This window comes from Vigna umbellata, chromosome 4 (assembly GCF_029865625.1).
Source record: "Vigna umbellata cultivar VRB3 chromosome 4, Vumbellata_1.0, whole genome shotgun sequence".
Lineage (NCBI taxonomy): Eukaryota > Viridiplantae > Streptophyta > Magnoliopsida > Fabales > Fabaceae > Vigna > Vigna umbellata.
In genome coordinates, this window is record NC_142168.1 from 1,396,059 (window position 1) to 1,416,279 (window position 20,221).

Genomic DNA, 20,221 nt, shown 5'->3' on the forward strand with positions numbered 1-20,221 from the left:
CAAACAAAATCACTTCTTATTTATCAAACAAAATATTGTTTAAATCTTAATCACTTAAAGATAAAACACCAAATATTCTTTGAATTGTACTTACTCGTGGTTAAACAATCATATCACAAGCATTGTGATATAAAAGGCCATAGGCTTACTAACCAAAAGAAAAGACAATGTCCTTCAACAAATATAAATATAATTTACCCTTCTATATAACTTATGAATACAAGAGTGTTATTTCTAAAAAAACTAGGGTTAAATGAATTTCTCATCAAGAACACAAGAATCACTAATTTCATCAACTTTTCTTTTTCAAAAGTATCTAGAAGATAAGAAGAAAGAATCATTGATAGTCTTTTTCTAATCATTATAAGACGTTAGAGAAGTACTTTTTCAGGTTATGATTATCCAAGTTTAAACTTAAAAATACATTATATGGTCTTATAATTCGCGTGCAAAACGCAATGCCTTCTCTCTATCATCTATCCAAGATTGGCATACAAAATACTATGCCTTTGTAAATTAAATGAAACATTCACATATATTTAAAAATGATATATTATACTTTATTATAAAACCAAAAAAAAAAATAGAAATATATTGGACTTTATTCTAACAATCTTAAAAGTTAAGTATATCATTTTTTATTTTGTATATAGAAACACATTATCAATAACAATATAAGATAATAGTTAACAAAATTAATAGATAGAAACTCTTGCAAAAGTATAAATTTTTTAGATACTTACTAAAATGAAAATTTAAACTTAGTTAAAATCTTTCAAATTTAAAATGAATTTAAAACTTATTAACCCGCAGTAATAGTTAGATAAAATCTCCTCAACAAAGACTTAATATTCAAAACCTTAGACAATTCAGATATAATTCATTTAAATAATATTCAAACCCATTTTGACTAATCATTAGCTATTTCGAAGTCCATACATACGCAAATGGCAAAATTGAAAGACTATAAAATCTAATATTTAAAAAGTGAAGTCAAGAAGTTCTTTTTTTGTCAAAGTATAAAATAAATCAACCTAACTGCCTCCTTCTGTAGGCATATTCCCTTTACGTGACCTTTTCCTTTTCCTACTTCTCTTCGGTGCATTGTCTCCTTTAGCTTCCTGCAAAAAAAAAAGCAACGTGTAACAAAATGTGGAAAAAAAATTTCAAAAAAGTATAGCATAAATTATATGATTTTAATCTGAATGACTGATACATCAACATAAACTAAACTCATCCAATGATTTACATAAAAGTTGAAACAATTAACTCCAAGATTTCCAAGCCAAGTGTATGTGCTCACATTAAAAAATAAATAGAAATTGCAACCCCTACCTTCGAAAGATCAATGTTTTGGCTTTTACTTTTCTTCTTGCACGAAAGTGGGTTTGGACCCTGCAAAGTTTAAAAGCACTGTTACCAAACTACAAGAATACTAAATGGAAATCATAAACTGTTAGAAGTAATATAGTATAAGAATCTTTCCCAGTAATTAACGTAAATACTTTGGTCATCAATCTTTCCTAAAACAATGTCGCCAACATTTCCTGTTAAGGAATGCCTGCATATTGTCAAACTTTCCATAAATAACCTTAATGCATGAAAATACTTTGTTTTCCATTGCAAGAAATATGTCATGAAGATGACAGGCCCAATATACATGATAAAACACAATTGAAAATGCCTCACAATACTTTGTTTTCCATTGACAAGAAATAGGCCATGAAGGTGACACGCCTAATATACATGATAAAACCACATAATTGCACACAACGGAAATAATACATTGACCATATGTTTTCTTAGGACCGTGTGATTAGGCTTTTTTTTTTTTAAATGAAAAAAATAAGAAAAAAGATAAAGCACAAGCTTAAATTATAACCTTAGCTTTTTCTCTCTTGAACTGAGGTTTATCCTTGATTTCCATCCGATTCTTTGTAGCAGTACTACTTTTAACTGCCTGAATATTTGTGGTCTGATATCCTGAATCTACATTTTCCATTATTTCAGTAATCGAATTGTTAGCTTCCTCGTCCGTCAGTCTATTCATCACCTTATGCTTCAATATCTTGTACTCTTTCTCAGTCATATGCAACCGTCCTTCTTCAGAAGTTTTGACATACTGTCGTTGAAATGCAGATGGGGATTCAAGAAAAAGAGCATTTCTGAGACCATATATGAGAGGCACACCAGGTACCTGATACAAGTATTTAAAAAGAATAATATGTAAGAAGGTACAATTCTTCACATCTTGCAGCCTTTAAAAGCATTATAGCACTTGAACAGATTTTAGACAAAAATATGCACAAGTTTTCTATTTTTTCTTTTGGTGAGAATATCACACCAAAGAGGTGCATAAAATAATGATAATATATCATTTATAAGAAAATTAGGAACCAAATGAAACACATTAAAACTTAGAAATAAAAAAAATTATAGATGCCAAGGCATCAAGATGTTAAAGAAAATTCTATTCAACCGTTCTAATTAGAGACAACTATTCCAAATGGCTAAATCCGCAACCTCAGTACGAAGATGCTTCAGGCAAGGTGATGCAACACAGGGTATTGATTGAACGAGATTAGAAATGCGAGAGAGATAATAGTAAATGAGGTATTCATTGAGTCTGTGTCAAGAAGTATAAAAAATAAGTACCGGGATAAGGCAGACACTCTAGACAAGACAGTATCTTGTTTTACACACTTCAAATATCAACTATTTTCAAATAGTGTCACAATCTTGGATTTAAAGTAGTTCCACCTTCAAATTGGTTGTTTGGATAACTTCAAGATTATGTAAATGTCAACTAAACACTAAGCTCATCAAATGACCAATATTCCATATTCGGTAACATTATATTGTTGTTCAATTCAAATCCACCTCATTCCCACAAACCAAGATTTTCACACAAAGTTTTTCTCAGATAATGAGCCCGCTACAAAAAATCTAATACCAAGATAAATGTATTTTAAGTCCAATAGGAGAGATAATTATGATTGGATATTATACAAAAAATAATTCAACATTTATATAAAAATATTACCATGATTACAAAGACAATACTAAAATGAAAAACGTATCTAATAATTGGAATCAACTTTTCAAACAAATAATATATGATGCAAACCTCTTGCAACTTTTTCCGGAGTTCAGTGTCCTGACTAGCAACAAAGAAATGTTCAGAATTGTTTTCTCCAACAACCTCCTTGATGCATACATCTGCACTCACACATTTATCATGCTCACATCTGCAAATTGGTTGGAGTCAAACATTTCAACAGACAAACCAGCAGTCAAAGTATTAAAATAACATCAAGTGCTCATCCTAACAAGTTTAGGATGAATTTAAAATATAAAAAAAAAAATACAGTGGTCAGAGAGTACAATTAATAATACTCTAACTATTATTCTGTATTGAAATTTTCATAAAAGCACCACATCCGTTATTTTTCTCGTGGACTCAAGTTCAAAGTAGAGTCAACGTCACTTTGACACTTCACAGAGTAGGGTCAACGTCCAAAGTCTCAGTTGTTTTAAAGAATGACCCTCCAACCTGCACTACATAAATTTTTCTTATAGAGTAGTGAGTTGGCTCATTTGGCCAGTTGGTTGTGGGCTCAAATCCAACCACAACCTCTTTACCTATGCTAGGGAAAGGCTGCATACAATTACCCTCTGACATTAGGGTACTTAAGTTAGTTAATTAGGTATGGAAGGGGGAGAGATAAGGACAAAATACCATGAAATTAAAATTAACTTAAATGATATGATATATTCCAACGCAATTATGATATGACCATTAGTCCTAAGAGAAAGGGGAAAATGGGAAACAGAATCTAAAGGATAATCTATACATTCTAATAGAATCAAATAATAATTTAAGTAGTAGAGTCTTGCATCCGCATTCCCAACGAGTATCAAATATTTTAGCTATTCCAGTCATTGTCCAGGGTATTTAATCCAAGGGTCTAGTTATGATAGAGAACTAGACCAAGGGTCTATTTAATCCAAGGGTTTAGTGACCAAAACAAGCATAAATCCAAACGGTCTGAGTTATTTGCATTCAGTTATCATTCATTGTGCATGAAATACATTCATTGAAACAGTAAAACTAATGAAACAATCCACATCACATCATATGTGCTAGAGCAGTGTAATTACCTAGCAACTATGAGTTTATGAGCCGCCTCCAGAGTCTCCGAATATGAGCTACCAAGTCGCTTCAACTCATCCAGAACACACCTGCATCATCTTCATCAAAAATCCCTAAGCAAAGTAAAAAACAAAAACAAAAAGATCCAATCCCAACAAAAACAATAACAATTTATAGAAATAAATCTTGACACAAAAAGAGAGAGGAACCTGGTAGTGTAGAGTTTGACAGTAGCACTGAGGATATTGCCAAGTGCGATGTCAGCAGGGGTTATTCGATTCACAAGAAGGTGGTGCACAAATGTCCCATCACATAAAACCTTGAAAGGCTTCCGAAAAGCAAAGCACGCAGTGTAAAAAGTCAAAGTTTTTCTATGTCTCTTCTGCTTTTTCACCTTCATCTGCAAAAATGCATCGAATCATGCTTCGAAAACAATAATTACCTCGGATATTAAACCATTAGTTTTGTAAGATTGAACCAAAGAAACAAAAAAAAAAAGGTTAATAAGCAAAAGGTAAGAATCGGAATAAGAGTAGAGATCACCAAATCATGTAACCAGACAACTTTTACTGCTTCTCTCGCCTATGGGATTGAAGTAGTGGGAAAAATGGAAAACTAAATCAAGTTAAAACTCTGCAAGTTTGAGAATTCAAAATCTAAGATGATAAAGATTCAGAGTCTCGCAAATGAATAAACTAGAGCGTTTTCATTGCCAATATCTCCACTTAAAACAGAAGAATAATATTAATTTGATCGAAAGAATCTCTGATTTCTTAAAACTGCAGACAGAATTTTGCTGAAGAAAAAAAAAATTGCCCTGCAAAAAATCTGAATTCTTACGGGTGCACTTGAGTTTGCTTACATATATACCAATCTTAACGTGAACTAAATACAAAGCACCTACCCTTTGAATTACACGAAAGTCAAGACTTCACGTCATGAAACAAAACAAAACCCTAGAAGTGGCAGGTCACACACAGACGAAAAACTAAATACAATCAAACCACAAATGAAAATGAAATCCAAATAAAATCAAAGTAAATGCGAAAAAACTCTATCTGATCGTGGGCAAGTGATAATCGAATGCCAAACACGATTTATACTGAACCTATGAAAATCAATACCGAACTTGTGAAAATCGTAAACAGAGAGCGTATGAGTTGTGAGTGAGCGTGAGTGAGAGTGAGTTGGGAGCGAAAACAACAAGAAACAAGAATGAGAGTGAGCGCACTGAGACCAGATTTCAAAGATGTAGTGAGAAGGTGAAAATTCTAAAGTAAGTAGAATGCATTGCAGAAACTTGCAAAATTATGAATTACACAGCAATATTTATGACAAATACATATTTGATACTTCAAAATTCATAATCTAAATGCCAAATAAAAAATGAAATACAGCATCGTATGCAACAATGTTCCAATAGCGAAAAGGTAAAAAGGAAAGCCTAACAAATGGTAAATGCCAATAAAACTACTGGCAAATCTTCCTGAGAAGGATAGTACTCATCTCAATGAATCTTCATATAAAAAACGTGAAGAAAAGCATATTTCCATGAGTATTCCTGAATAAATTTACCTAATAAGTTGCTTCCGAAGTACAATAGAAAAGAGACAAAGAGACTGAAACTTGAATCTTCCGAAGTGCAGAAGATTCGGTATGGTTCTAGCAGCAATAATAGAAAAAACCTCGCGATGAGCCTGTAGGTTGAGTTTTTGCTACTGTGTTTCCAATTGAAAGTATTGTATTTACTCATGAACACTTCATAATAAAAAAATGTTCCAAAGGTTTCAATAATTTTCAATAACTGTTAATTGAATGAATATAAAAATAATTTATATTTATCATTACGTATCTTTTTTTTATTTATTTATCATATAAGATTATCTCATAAAAAATTACATTAGAATTTTATATGTATTAATAATATTAGTAGTTTATGATAATTTTCAATAGAAATATTTAAATAAAATGAAAATATAGGCTATCAATTTTGATTAAATAAATATTTAAGATTAAAATATTTAAAAAGTGTTTTACGATTTAAATACATAAAGCAAATATATAAAAAATTAATAAAATGATTATAATTACTTTAAAAAATAATCTATATTTTATTTTTTTTGTAAGAAAAAATATTATTCATAGGAAAACTACAAATAGATTGTAGATTTCCAGTAAATTTTAAAATATTATAAAGTTTATTTACCAATTGTTTTTTCCAAAAAAATATGCATTAAAAACTTTAAAAAATCAGCAACTTTTCTTGCTTCTTTTAATCCGCGAAATCAAATAAATAATAGTAACACTAATGTAAAATTCACCAGAATTTTATACAAAATATTTTTGCAAGATAATTGATAAAAAATTCTTATAAATTAATATGCATAGCAAAAATTATAAGTATTTCTTGACTAAAAGTTTTACACAAAAAAAGTTGACAAGAAATATACAAGTACAAAAAAGAGTTATCAACCTAGAGATTTTCATAGTATAACATATTGATGTTAAGTATGTTTTCTGAAATGATTTCACTGTTTGAATTCTCTTGGTTTCGTAATTTTGAAGTAAATCATTAAAGAAATAAATAATCATGTCATAAAATTATAAGTTTTGTTCCAATATATTCAATAATATATTTAAGAGTTAGGACATATGATAAGTTAAAATAATTTTTTTTCCTCCTATTCTTTATATGTATTTAAGAATAAAAGGATCAAACTTCAAAACAGACAAAAAAAATTAAGTAAGATAAGAATTAAGAATGTAAAATATTGATTGTATACATAAGAGATATTGTACAAATTAAATCTGAAATTATAAAAGGGTCAAACTTCAAACAGACAATAAAAAAAGTAAGATAAGAATTTAAGAATGTAAAATATTTATTGTATACATAAGAGATAGTGTAGAAATTAAATCTGAAATTATAAATTATAGGAATATATAGCTGAGATATGGAAGATAAACCTGTCATTTTAAATAATAAGAATGTATGATATAGATATGTAATTCTAAAGTATAGGAATACAAACTTATTAATTATTCTAATAATTGTTAATTTCAATCATAACTAATTTCATTATCTATTAAAAAATTACTCACAATAAAATTCTAAATAAAATTACTTTTGTAATATTTTTTATTTTAATATTGACTATAATAATTATTTTATTATCCTAAAAACGTGGATATAGAGCTCATATTGTCTATTATTCCACTAATATATAATAGTTTTTATTTTTCAATTTTTTTATTTAAATAAGTTTTGCCTTTTCTTTTTCTGAAATTAAGAACTATGAAGGAAACATGTCGTGCAACATTTTCTCAAATTATATTCTTTTTCACTTTTCCTTTCCCTCCACGCCCACTCTCGGACCAAACGATATTAAAGTTTGCAACCCAAACTGATCGCTCCAACTTCAACTTTTGCGACAACCACTCCTTTCTCACTAAACATTCTCAGGTACTCTTTTTTCGCTCTCTTAAACTCATACAAATTATTCGTATGCTTCTGCTTCTCTTTCTTGTCCGCAATCACAGTTTTTGCTCCTCAAAACCCTAATACCATTCACGGAGTTGACTTCGTTTGAATTTCCCTGTTCTTGTACTTTGATTTCACTGCTAAAACTCTTTATACCCCGATTTTGCCCTAGATTGTTCATTGTAACAGTATGTTTTGTGGTTTGGAAGTCAAATTGTATTGATTTTTGAATTTCCATTTGAACTAGTACGTGTGGAGGATTCGGTCATTTCATCTCTGACTCTGTGATAGCTGCAGTGACTTCCTATGAATATGCTTAATTATATTTTTTTTAATGCTATCGTGATTGATAGTTCCTTGTCTTCTGTTTTATAAAAAAACCGTTGTTGTGACTCAAGGAAGCGTGTACAGTACTGTGGCGTGGTTGTAATGTGATTGTGCTTATGGAATTTTTTTCATTTGCTTTTGTAGTTGCGGGTAAAAGTACGGTTATGACACTTTGAACATGTACATCAAACAGGTAATTTAATTTTGGAGTTTGTTTATTTAATTCACTTTTCACGGTGAGATAAAGTATATTAGATTTGACTAGATTCTGTTTTGTATTATGATTCATAAACACTTCCTCTGTCACAGATACCACATATTATGCTAATATTTGCTTGTTTGTGCTTTTAGGTTGTGATCGAAGGTTTTAAGAGTTATCGAGAGCAAATTTCCACAGAGCCTTTCAGCTCTAAAGTGAACTGTGTTGGTAATAATTTTATTGACAATTTTTTAGATCCTATCTTCTATTGATTCTGGAAACTCTTCGGCATGTATGATGTGGGCATTTCATTCGTAACATGTTATGATGACAGCGAAATGCAACATGTAAATCAACATAAAAAGGTGTTTGGTCGATTCTTATTTGAATTCAGACATATTTTCTTAGACTACGTAATAAGGTAGATATAATAATAGTTCATATTTATCATCAAAATTAGTAAATTATTTATTGTTGCAAATATACATATAATAGTACTTATTAGTAGATATCTAAGAAAGAAGGTTATTCGTCAATACTGTGATGAAAGACTACCCATAAAAAAAGTGAAGGATATGTAAGAAGAATTTTATTGTAAAACTGATAACAATGTTATGATTCGGTAGTACTTGATTATTAGCTGATACGTTCTCACACCAAGGTAAAGGGCACATGCGGTATTTTTGGCATAAATGCATTATTTGCTCTCTTCATTACCTTCCTTTTCATTACTTCCTTAGTTTTTTCAACTCTTACACATCATTCCTTTTTCTTAAATTATATTTTAAAGATGAACATCATCTTTTCTTTCAGCTCAAATGATGAACGCATCTAAATTGTATTTATTTGTAATTTAATATATCTGTTAATTTTTTATTTTTGCAGTTGGTGCTAATGGATCTGGGAAGACAAACTTTTTTCATGGTAAAAAATGATCACCGTTTCTTCCGTGTGCAATTTGGAAGTAACTACAGCCAAATCTCTGATCTTCACTTTGCTACACCTTTTTTTTTCTTTTGTAGCCATCCGTTTTGTATTAAGTGATCTCTTTCAAAACCTACGTGGTGAAGATCGACAGGCACTACTCCATGTATGTCACACTTCATCCATTATTTATACTTGTAGTTGTCGCCTATAAATAATCACCTATAGATTTTGAATATGCTTAAATAAATTATTCTTTGTGCACAGGAAGGAGCTGGACACCAAGTTTTATCTGCTTTTGTGGAGATTGTCTTTGATAATTCAGACAACCGTATCCCGGTAATATGTTGAGGATAATAACTTGTTATTCTAGTGATCAATATCATGATTTCATATTTATTTGATGGTGCATATTTTGTACTAGCTGAGAAGTAATACAATTAATGACGTGATTTGCTGTGTTTTTTGTTTCACAGAGCTTCTACACCACAATTTCAATTAAATAACCTTTTCAGCTTAAACTGTAAAATTTTGTTAGTGGTTGTTGATGTAATAATTGCACTGCTTTGAACTGATTCCCTTTTACTTTTTTGTCAGACCAAATGTGCTTTATTTTTTGTGGCAATAGTGATTTTTGCTTGATAAAATATGCTCTATCTTAGCATCTATCTGTGTTGGGTGAATAGGTTGACAAGGAGGAAGTGCGATTGCGTCGGACTATTGGTTTAAAAAAGGATGAGTATTTTCTTGATGGAAAACACATAACGTGAGTTAAATAGAGCGATGTGTCAAATGTAGTTTGCTTTTATTTTTACTATTGAGAAAAATTACCTATTTTATCTTATTTTATTTGGTCATATGAGTATTTACTCTGATTCTAAGCATCATATACTATCTGCAGGAAAACTGAAGTGATGAACTTGCTGGAGAGTGCTGGGTTCTCCCGTTCAAATCCTTATTATGTTGTACAACAAGGAAAGGTATTGGCTCTTGGTGGCAGTACTTGAATTTGGTTTGGGGTTTATTGTTGTTATATTCAAACACTTTGAAGTTGATTTCTAAACTTGTTCCATTTATATATTGTGTAGATAGCATCATTAACCTTGATGAAAGACTCTGAACGACTGGACTTGCTGAAGGAAATAGGTGGTACTAGAGTTTATGAGGAGAGGCGCCGTGAAAGTTTGAAAATAATGCAGGAAACTGGCAAGTTCATGATTTTATTTTAAGTTTATGATTTATCTAGTCTTTCCTATTTATTTATCATTCAGTTTTTGAGTTCATGATTTCTAATCTACGTATAATGATAGGGTTATTCTTCTAAAGTTACCACATGACACTTTCTCATAATTTTCTTTTCTAAATTCTGGAGTTAAGAAATGGATTATGATTTTTAATGAAATATCATATTCTTACACACACACATCAAATAAAGAACAATGAATATATACATTAACATAATGTCCATTTAGTACTTTCTTTACTTAGCTGTAGATTCATACTTGCCAGACCTGACAAATTTTACAAGTTTATTATAAAACTGAATTGTTGTGTAGATATGATTAGTATCAGCTAGTTAGTACACTAGTGGAAACACATGCACTATGCCCATGTGTGTCCACTTTTTTCTTATTATAGCAAAATCTTTATTAAACTATAAAATGATTTTTAATTATTGGAATAAAAAATATTAATAAACTATAAAATAAATTTCACAAAAAGGTAATTATAAAAATAAATTATTCTTATAATTCTATTATAGGTAATTATTTTATTGTGTAAATGGTTTTTTTATTATGAGTAATTATTCGAATTCAAAAAAGTAGTTACTAAAAGGGTAAAACTGAAAAAGTTTTGGACATCAAAAAGGAGAATCCCCTTTATTAATGGTATAGATACAAATTCTTGAAAGTTTCAATAGAAGAATTTGATAATTTATTTTATTATACTTGATTTTTATATTCGTAATGTATTTGAATTTTATTTTTACTAGGCATTGACAAAAGAAACACATTGAGAACTTGTTTGATTCAATGCTACATGTGTCTGCATTTTTTAATAATCTGGCTTATAACTTTCTATATATATATATATATATATTATTTTCTATTTTATGTGATTTTATTTATGTGAAAATATGATGATTAAATATATATTTATTCTACATTTTATTGAAGTTATGTTATAATAAAAGGTTTAATTATATAGAATCAAACATTCTAAACTTATAAAGCTTAATTGTACGGAGGATTCCCACTACATGTTAGTCTCTTTGCTATTTCTTATTTTTTCTCCACCATATTTTATTTTATTTTTTGCTTTTTTACATCGGTTTTGAATTTTGCATTGTGACTTAAAAATTATTAGAAGTAAAATAGGAAAACAATATATGTACACCAAATGGGGGATAACCGTTATATATTATTATAGATTATTGGCAAATGAGGGAATCCCCATTATATATTGTTATAGATTAAATTGTTTTTATGTAATTTTCATGTATATTGTAAATTATTTATTCAATGCAATAAGATTTTTTTTTTGAAACAACTCAAAAGTAGTGAAGGTTAATTAAACTGTTAGTTGCATTTGAATGTATTCAAAATTTTCTATCTTTGAGTTTAGAACTAATTGTAGTTATAATGTTAAAATTATGATCAATCAAATGGATTGTAAAATAAAATTTTGTTAATTTATTTGAATTAAATTGATTACTATTAATTAATGAATAAATATATTCATTGGTTTAAAGTATCCTGATGGGATGAGAGTAAAAAGAGATTTTAATAGCCTTCAAATTCTTACCTTTAAATTTCTTTCGACGAAATTCAATTTAAATTAAGTTTGATTAGATTAATACGTTTTTTTACTTGTGAAAAGAATTCTTTGGTTTAGGCTAGGGAGACATAATTTATTTTTTAATCAATCATTTCATATGTATGTATATATGTGTATATGTATGCATGTACGTGTGTACTTGATGTAATATGAAAATTATAGTAAATTATAAATTAAATTTTCAAACTTAATACTTTAACATTTTTTTAGGAATGAAACGTTAATTTTCTATTTGCTTGATAATTATATATGTGAAAAAGAAATAACTAATACATCAAGATCAATAAAAGTGGCTAGGTTAGTTTTTCGATTAATGATAGCATAAATTCAATTTTTATTCCAAGTATACCCTTATTGTTAAATGTTTGATGTAGTGAGTGCCCTACTTTTTATATAGAATAAGTGAATACCTAATAAATGAACTTTACAATAAATTATGGGAATAAGAGAAATTTAATACCAGGTAGGTTTGAAAAAGAGTCATTGTTTCTTTGACATAGAAAAGCATCTTTAGTTTCTTGTACATATGGCCAGAGGTAGCATTAATTTAATCCTCTAAGAATTGCTATTAAGTTCTTCCAATAAGGAATTAAAAGGTGTATAAAATATTATTTTGATTTGTAATAATTAGATTAAAGAACTATTTTTATTATGTGAGAGACATTTTATATTGTAAGTTTATAACTGAATAATTTAGTATGAAGTTTTTAAGATTCCAAACACATATTTTAGTATTTTAGGATTATGCATTAAAATATATTTATATTAAAAATAAAAAAATTGGGCTAATATCATCATTGTTAGTAAATAATGGATAATATGAAAATAAAGTATCACATTGTAGTGTTTATTACAACTTATAGTGTTTATTATTCCTGTTATTCTCATGCATTTTTCTGTTATACAGGTAACAAAAGAAAGCAAATAATCCAAGTTGTACAGTATTTAGATGAAAGGCTGAAAGAACTAGATGAGGAAAAGGAGGAACTTAGAAAATATCAACAGCTTGACAAACAAAGAAAATCATTAGAATATGCTATTTTTAGCAAAGAAGTTCAAGATGCTCAGCAGAAACTTACAGAGGTTACGGGTTAATTGTTATCTCATAATTATTTGCACAATTTCTTACTGTTGGACTTATTGGTTTTTTATTTTTGGTGATTATTCTTTTGGCTTGGTTCTTCAAAATCACAAGTATATAACTAAAGATAAGACAATGAAAGTTTAAATAAATTATTATGGATATGCCAATTTATGTTTTCATGAGTGTGCCTCTCTGCAATCATGGATTGTCACCGAGGATTGGAAAGAACAAAAGGAAGGTGCCAACTTTTGATAACTAAAAAGTCTAAATAGGATGTGAATTACTAATAGAAAGAGTACCTTTTCAATGGGCAATGGGCCAGGTTGAATCATCATCACTAGGAGCCATGGTTTTGATTGATGATTGAGAAGAACTTGAGGAAGAGGATTCATTTGGAGCATTGGACTGGTCTCGGGTGAGAGGAAGGTGGCATGTGAGTGTCACGGGACCAACAATGTTTGAAAAGTGAGGAGTGGAACAAGCTTCTGGGACCGATTGGGTTGGTTGTTATCTAAAGAGACGCTCTAGATCCCGTGGACACAGGAGAAATCTGAGATAGTGGCCGACAGCGAACAATGGACACAATGCCGAAAAGACTGTGATTAGCAAAGTGGGATCAACCTGCTTTGGTATCAACTTAAGATAAATAAATGAGAAATAAAAGAGACAATGCATTTTATAGTGCTGGAAATCATCTCTTATGATCTCATATTTATAACCATAGAATTTTGGTGCAATGAGAAGAAGGAAGATTTAAGATGAAAAGTATGAACTATAACCTCGGTACTGAACTAGGTACAATTTATTTGTGTAGCAGGTAGTAGTTTCCAGTACAACTACTTCATGTTTAATACTTATTCTAATATTACCCTTAAATAAACTATACCTATTTATCTAAACGATGTTTGAACAGTTCTCATTTAAGAAATATGTCAGAATAATTTTTAGATGGAAATATATGTATAAAACATGATATAAATATTGGAATGCTAATATATGCTTATCAACATTCTTGAAAATGATCTAAACTCAAACAAATGTCTCCATATTATAATTTTGTGTGTGGGTTTGGGTACTTTGCTACAGACTCGTGTTGGGTATCGAAATGACATGTTAGATTGGGTTATGTGTTCGGTACAATTATAAACACAAGTGTTTGTAAACTGTGTGCCGAATATTAATATTTCAAATGTATACTATAAATAACTAATAATAATAATATAATATTATTGGAGTAGGCTAACATCTGTAAGTCACTTTTTGTACTGAGAACATTTTTATTTTTACTGTGAAAATAGTTTTCTGATGATAGAGCTTCGAGTTTGAATAAATGATGATGACCAATAGAGGAAATCTTGTAAACAGTGAAAATAAAATTATAACATGAAAGTTAAATTAGAAAACTTTGGTTAAGATAATCACATATGGTCTAGAGGGTTGTGACATGCAGAACTGTTGTCGAACTCAACTTTTCCTCCAATTTCAAATTTCCTTCTTTTCATTTTCCTCTGATTCCTTTCTGCTTTCCTTCTCCTTTTATTCCCAAGTCATCCACCTCACGGAAAACCCTAACTTCTACACAATTGGTGTTCTGGCAGTTGTCCACTGTGCTATTTCACTTTCTATCTTTTGATTTCTCAATTTGACCCTGGGGTCCATTCATAATTGCCTTGATATCCCTGGCTCCTCTTTCTTGCTATAAATACTGGTAAAAGGCCTGCTATATACTTGATACAATTATTTGGAGTTTATAGTTGTACACTTTTATTTTCTCTGCTGATTCTTATGTCAATCATAATATTGAGTGTCAAATATTTATTGTTCAGACATTTTTAATCCCTTTTCTGTTATTCTGATTTCTATAATTGAATGCTTGTCACCTTGTTTTAGATAGAAGATGTTCGGGCCAAGGTTTCTGAAACATCAGCAAAAAAGTATAATGATGTTCTTGATGCCCATGAGAAATCCAAAGATTTAGAGAATACATTAAAAGATGTATCAAAAGAACTTCAAAACTTTAACAAAGAAAAAGAAGCTATTGAAAAGCGACGAACAGTTGCATTAAAGAAGCACACAGAACTTGAGCTTGATGTCAAAGACTTGCAAGAGAAGAACTCTGGAAACATCCGAGCCAAGGTACTAATTTGAAGAAGACCTTTTGTGAGTTGTTTTTGATGGGATTGTTTTGTACATGGCTCATCTTTTTCTTACATGCTTTCAGGAAGATGCTGCAAGACAACTGGAGATACTTGAGAAAGAAATTCAAGATTCAACCATTGAACTGGGCAAAATCATTCCCTTACATGAGGATCAAATTCAGAAAAAAGACATTGCCATGCAGTATGTTTATGGTTGAATGTATCGTTTATTTGCTTGAATCAGCTCACTGTATCTAATCTAACTCTCCTAGTTTATTGTCTTTGACTCTTTAACATGGTAGTTACATATTTTAGTGCACTCTATTATACTGGAATAATCTTATCTCTTTTAGTGTCTCATTTAGCTATAATCTTGGATTAGGTAGGATATAGGACAGTAAAATATATTTTTTAATCTTTAACATGCTTGTACTGCTTTCAACAAAAGAAATATAATAGTGAAAGCCATTTGAAGATGGGACTGGGGAAATATTATATTTGAAGAGTTAGCACAAGAAACGGAATTATAAATTATACACCTAGCAGAAAGAGAAACTTGAGAATGTGGATGCTAATGTAGATTTGAAAACTGGTTCAAGCCATCAGCATGACACTTGAAAAATACAGTTGTCTTCGGAAAATTTACTCACTAGGTTTTTTGTTATAAGCAAATTATGTAATTGGAGTACGACAGTAAGTTTAAGATGGGAGGGAAAGTAAGAACAGAAGGAGGTAATATGCTGACCATGTCTATTACTAATGTGAATCTGGTCCTTTCCTTATAAAGGATCCAAGTTGATATGATGTGAGGCACCTTAGGGGACCAGGCTGTGCTGGTCGCAGGGCTGGAGTTACTGATATTGACGCGGGGTTTCTTATGTTTTTGGGAGACCCAAGTAATGCAAGATTCTGAAATAATACAGGATTGTTTATGTGTTAGCATTTTGAGGCAATATGACCATATTTGAAGCATACTTTGCATTGCATGTTAGCGAAGTTACTGCAATAATGACTGCAAGAATTACAATCTCTGACCTCTTAGAGGTGGTTGTGACTAGGAGAATTGGACAGTGCTCGAGTAAGATGAACTTTAGCAAATCATATAGAACTTCCTGGAAAAACTTCTGAAGTTGCATTTAATGAGCAAGAATAACACATTGATTTCTTCAATAGGAAGAGGTTTACACTTGCTTCTGACAATTGAAATATGTTCTTGAAGTGAAATTGGATCGCAATTGAAGCAAGCGCATCAGCAAGCATTTTGATGTGAAGGAGAGTGTTGTAGATTGCAGTTCTGTATGCAGCTGTGTACTTTTGTGCATTGCTTTTGAAAAAAGTCAAGAATTTTATCCTTAACATGATATGCATTGCTCACTAAAAGGCTTGTGAGAGAAGGGAACTATAAAGTGAAGACTGAAACCGTGATAAGAGTATTTTCTGCTGTTGTTAGGCTTTGTACACTGGACTAACTTTTGCAACGTTGCAGTTGGCTTCACTCAGAAATCAGAAATGAATCTTAGTCACTTAGAAATGTTGATTCAACATTCTTGAAGTCATTTAGCCTGGCTTATAGGTTCTACTTGTTGTTGGCATAGGAGAAAATTCTTGTCATTAAGTTTCTTTGAGATCGAGTGCGGGAGACATTTTTTGAGGAAGAAGATAGAGTAGAGTATACTGCCATCAGGATATTGGTTCCCAACTGTGTCAAAGTTTACAAAGAGTATTTCATTCTCTTAGCGTTCTGTTACAAGTTAAAACAGAGATTATATAACTCAATGTCACTTGCCAGCTAGTTAGGGTGAACTAACTTGACTTAAGTTCCTTTGAGATTGGGTATGAGTGACAGTGTTTGAGGAAGAAGATGGAGTACAGTATTCGGCCAGGATATTGATACCCAACTGTGTCGAAGTTTACAAAGAGTTTTAGAGACAGAATTTTGAAAGAAGAAAAAGTGTATTTCATTCTCTTAGCATTCTGTTACAAGTTAGAACAGAGATAATATAACTCGATGTCACTTGCCAGCTTGCTTAGGGCAAACTAACTTGACCCAACAACCCCGCATAATATTCCCATTCTACAATTCTTTAATATTTGTTACATGTTTATAGCTAGTATATGTTTTGGCACATATTTCTATCATTTATTGAGGATATTCAACAGGTCTAATCAGTATTTCTCTTAAATAAATGAATTGTTAGAATAATGGAGCGTGAAAAGAAACTCAGTATACTCTATCAAAAGCAAGGTCGAGCTACCCAGTTTTCAAGTAAAGCTGCTCGTGATAAGTGGCTTCAAAAGGAGATTGATGATCTTGAACGAGTGCATTCTTCAAATAAGGGGCAGGCAAGTATTCATTTATCTATGTGAGCTCTAATTAATTTTGTCCTAAACACTCTTTTAACAGATTCATGACATGAAGATGTCTGTTTTTATTTAATCTTGATTTCTATTAATTTTAAGTGTGATAACAAAATCATTTTCCTACCCTGTTGTATATGCTTATTTTAATTAATGTTTTTTCTGATTAACAGATTGAATGCATATGTCTATTTGGGAGAATTATTACCTACTTTTGCCAACTTCTTTAGATAGCTTTTGATAACAAGGTGATTATATCTTGTGAATGATCGTATTTAAGATGCAGTGTGTTATTAGGGAATAAAAAAAATTAAAAATCATGGGAGGCTCCCCATCCCGAAACATTGTTTGGCTATCATCGTTGTAAAAATTGAGATTTCAAGTAAACTCTTTGGGGTTCCATAAGCACAACTTATACATTCAGAATATTTAATGTTAAAAAGTGTTAAAATACCAATAAATAGCATACTTATTCTACATTTTAATTCCATAATAAAGCTAAATATAAAACTATAATATCCACTATTACACTAAAAAATTGTATATACTTTTGGATTGAAACGAACATGACAAATCATTTAGTGTTTTGTTGTCATACTTCTCTTCGGAAGTGTGATTATCTTATGGTTTGTGTTGATGATATTGTTATTATAGGAAATTAGAATAATAAAATTGTTCAATTAAAAAAGCATTTATTTTTACCACTTTTGGACCAAAGATCTGGGCTATCTAAAGTATTTCTTGATATTGAAGTGGTGCAATCAAAGGTGTCATGATTTCACAATGACAATATGCTTTTTATTTTTTTGGGGGAGATAAGCATGGCAAATTGCAAGCCCATTGATATATGGACTCAAATATGAAGTTAATGAGAGACCAAATTGAACTTTTTCCAAACCCATAGAGATTTAGGAGGTTAGTACAAATAAATACTCATTTATCTCACTGTAATAAGACTTGATGTTTCTTATCTGGTGGGAGTTGTAACTCAATTTATGCAGAACGCCAACATTGATCATTGAAATGCTATGATTTGGATTCTTAGATATATAAAAGGACCTCGGGACAATGATTGGTATAGGAGAATAAAGGAAATACTCAAGTCTTTGGATATTACGTAGATTGGGCTGATTGTCCCATTGGTAGGAGATATACCACCAGATATTGTTTATTCCTTGGATGGAATCTTAGAAAAGTTAGAAACAAAGTGTAGTTACTTGATCTAGTGCAGAAGTTGTGTATAAATCTATGGCCCTAGCTAATTGTAACCTCTTTCAAGAGTTGAAGATTGTTGAAAATGGGCAGATGAAGTTATATTGTTACAATCATGTTCTTCATATTGCCTCCAATCTGGTGTTTATGAGAGAATTAAACATCCAAAGATTGATTGTGATTTTGGTAAAGAGAAGTTCTTGTGCAAGGATCTTATTAATGAGTTTGAGTTCTAACGATCAACTCACTAACATTCTAACTAAATCTCTAAGAGGATCTATGTTCCAATCTTTGGGCTATGACTTGTATGCTTAAGCTTGCGAGTGAGTGTTAAAAATTGATGTTCTTTTAATATTATTTCTTTTGTATGTATCGAACTTTAGGGTTAAGGTTTAAGGTAAGTGTCGTACCTTACTTTGTAACTCCTATATATACATAAATTAAAATCACACCAATGAAGGTTGAATACATTGCTTTTTCTTCCTTGTTTTTTCAAGTAAGATGAACAAACATGAAGATTAAACCAATATACACTAAGAAGGAAGAAGGAAAAGAGGATAAGAGGATGAGTGTGGGGGAGAGGGAGAAGGGGGTAATTGAAGAAGGAAATCTATTCAATAAGATTGAATGGTTTTTCGGATACATGAATTGTATGTTGCCTTCTTGTCAATCCTTAAAAGCGTCGAAACTAACCTAGAGTAAGATCTATCTTTCACATTTGTCTTTGTAATAGATTTAGTTTGATGATGCGATACGATCAGTGACATATTAGTTGCCTCCTTGCCTCAACTTGGCATGATAGGCGGCAATTGACCTGTCATTTAATGTTGCCGACGTCCTTAAAAGCATCAAAACTAAAATTTGGTAATAAGAGAGTGAGACCTTTCTTTCGCATTTGTCCTTTTTAATAGAGTTAGTTTGCTGATATGGCATGTTAAGTGACATATTAGTTGCCACCTTGCCTGAATTTGTCATGGCAGGTGACAACTCACCCATCATTTAACGTGTGATGTCAATGAACTTTGTTAACTAACATTATCCATATAAAGAACTGACGTGAAAGATGGATATTACACTTAAGAGTTGGGAGAGAAACCAAAAACTTCATTATAATTTTCTCTTAACCCTAATACATCACTAATCATACTTATATAAGAAAGGAATAGTAGTTCAGCATAAACAAAAACAGAAGGCTCCTAAAAAGCCTACTACCAAAATACATTACATATCAACAGTTACTAGAGTCTAGTTTTTAGTTTCGACATTTATATGGACTGACTAGAAGGTGATAACTACTTTCAAGGACTTGAAAGACTATATAGCCTCTTGATTTATTTAGGATTTGTGAAGAGTGGCGCAACATATATATATATGAATATCCTTTCCACATTAGTACGTGCTCCCCATCCAGTGGTAGCACATAAATAATTCCTAATGTACTTCTCAGTCACCAGGATGAGACTAACTCTGATACCATTATCCTATGGTAGATCTCTGATCAATGAGT

General features: G+C 30.7%; 2 protein-coding genes across 3 annotated transcripts; one reads left to right on the forward strand and one right to left on the reverse strand.

Moving 5' to 3' along the window:
* Positions 1–860: 860 nt before the first annotated feature.
* On the reverse strand, positions 861–5,887 carry LOC124821320 (uncharacterized). Of its 2 annotated transcripts, none has more exons than XM_088111985.1 (7): positions 5,729–5,887; positions 4,363–4,553; positions 4,162–4,242; positions 3,128–3,248; positions 1,883–2,197; positions 1,336–1,395; positions 861–1,121 (listed from the first exon to the last, which is right to left on the reverse strand). In XM_088111985.1, exons 2-7 carry the CDS (start codon positions 4,551–4,553, stop codon positions 1,035–1,037), a joined length of 855 nt encoding a protein of 284 aa, XP_087968111.1. In that variant the 5' UTR covers positions 5,729–5,887; the 3' UTR covers positions 861–1,034. The 2 variants fall into 2 exon arrangements, with proteins under 2 accessions (XP_087968111.1, XP_087968113.1); XM_088111987.1 differs by lacking the exon at positions 5,729–5,887 and adding an exon at positions 5,283–5,624.
* A 1,574-nt stretch (positions 5,888–7,461) lies between these two features.
* On the forward strand, positions 7,462–17,526 carry LOC124821317 (structural maintenance of chromosomes protein 3-like). The gene is made up of 13 exons (XM_088111341.1): positions 7,462–7,616; positions 8,106–8,154; positions 8,313–8,388; positions 9,046–9,084; positions 9,183–9,250; positions 9,352–9,423; positions 9,771–9,850; positions 9,986–10,064; positions 10,173–10,290; positions 12,830–13,005; positions 14,897–15,142; positions 15,228–15,346; positions 17,343–17,526. Exons 2-13 carry the CDS (start codon positions 8,140–8,142, stop codon positions 17,509–17,511), a joined length of 1,257 nt encoding a protein of 418 aa, XP_087967467.1. The 5' UTR covers positions 7,462–7,616; positions 8,106–8,139; the 3' UTR covers positions 17,512–17,526.
* Positions 17,527–20,221: the final 2,695 nt, after the last annotated feature.

What these genes read in the sequence shown, in the direction of transcription:
- LOC124821320 (XM_088111985.1), bottom strand. Translation starts at nt 4,553, where the DNA reads ATGAAGGTGAAAAAGCAGAAGAGACATAGAAAAACTTTGACTTTTTAC. An exon ending in GTCAAACTCTACACTACCAG is followed by an intron (nt 4,243 to 4,362) that starts GTTCCTCTCTCT and finishes AAGATGATGCAG; the next exon opens with GTGTGTTCTGGATGAGTTGA. An exon ending in TCCGGAAAAAGTTGCAAGAG is followed by an intron (nt 2,198 to 3,127) that starts GTTTGCATCATA and finishes TACTTGTATCAG; the next exon opens with GTACCTGGTGTGCCTCTCAT.
- LOC124821317 (XM_088111341.1), top strand. An exon ending in ATCGACAGGCACTACTCCAT is followed by an intron (nt 9,251 to 9,351) that starts GTATGTCACACT and finishes CTTTGTGCACAG; the next exon opens with GAAGGAGCTGGACACCAAGT. An exon ending in CTCAGCAGAAACTTACAGAG is followed by an intron (nt 13,006 to 14,896) that starts GTTACGGGTTAA and finishes ACCTTGTTTTAG; the next exon opens with ATAGAAGATGTTCGGGCCAA.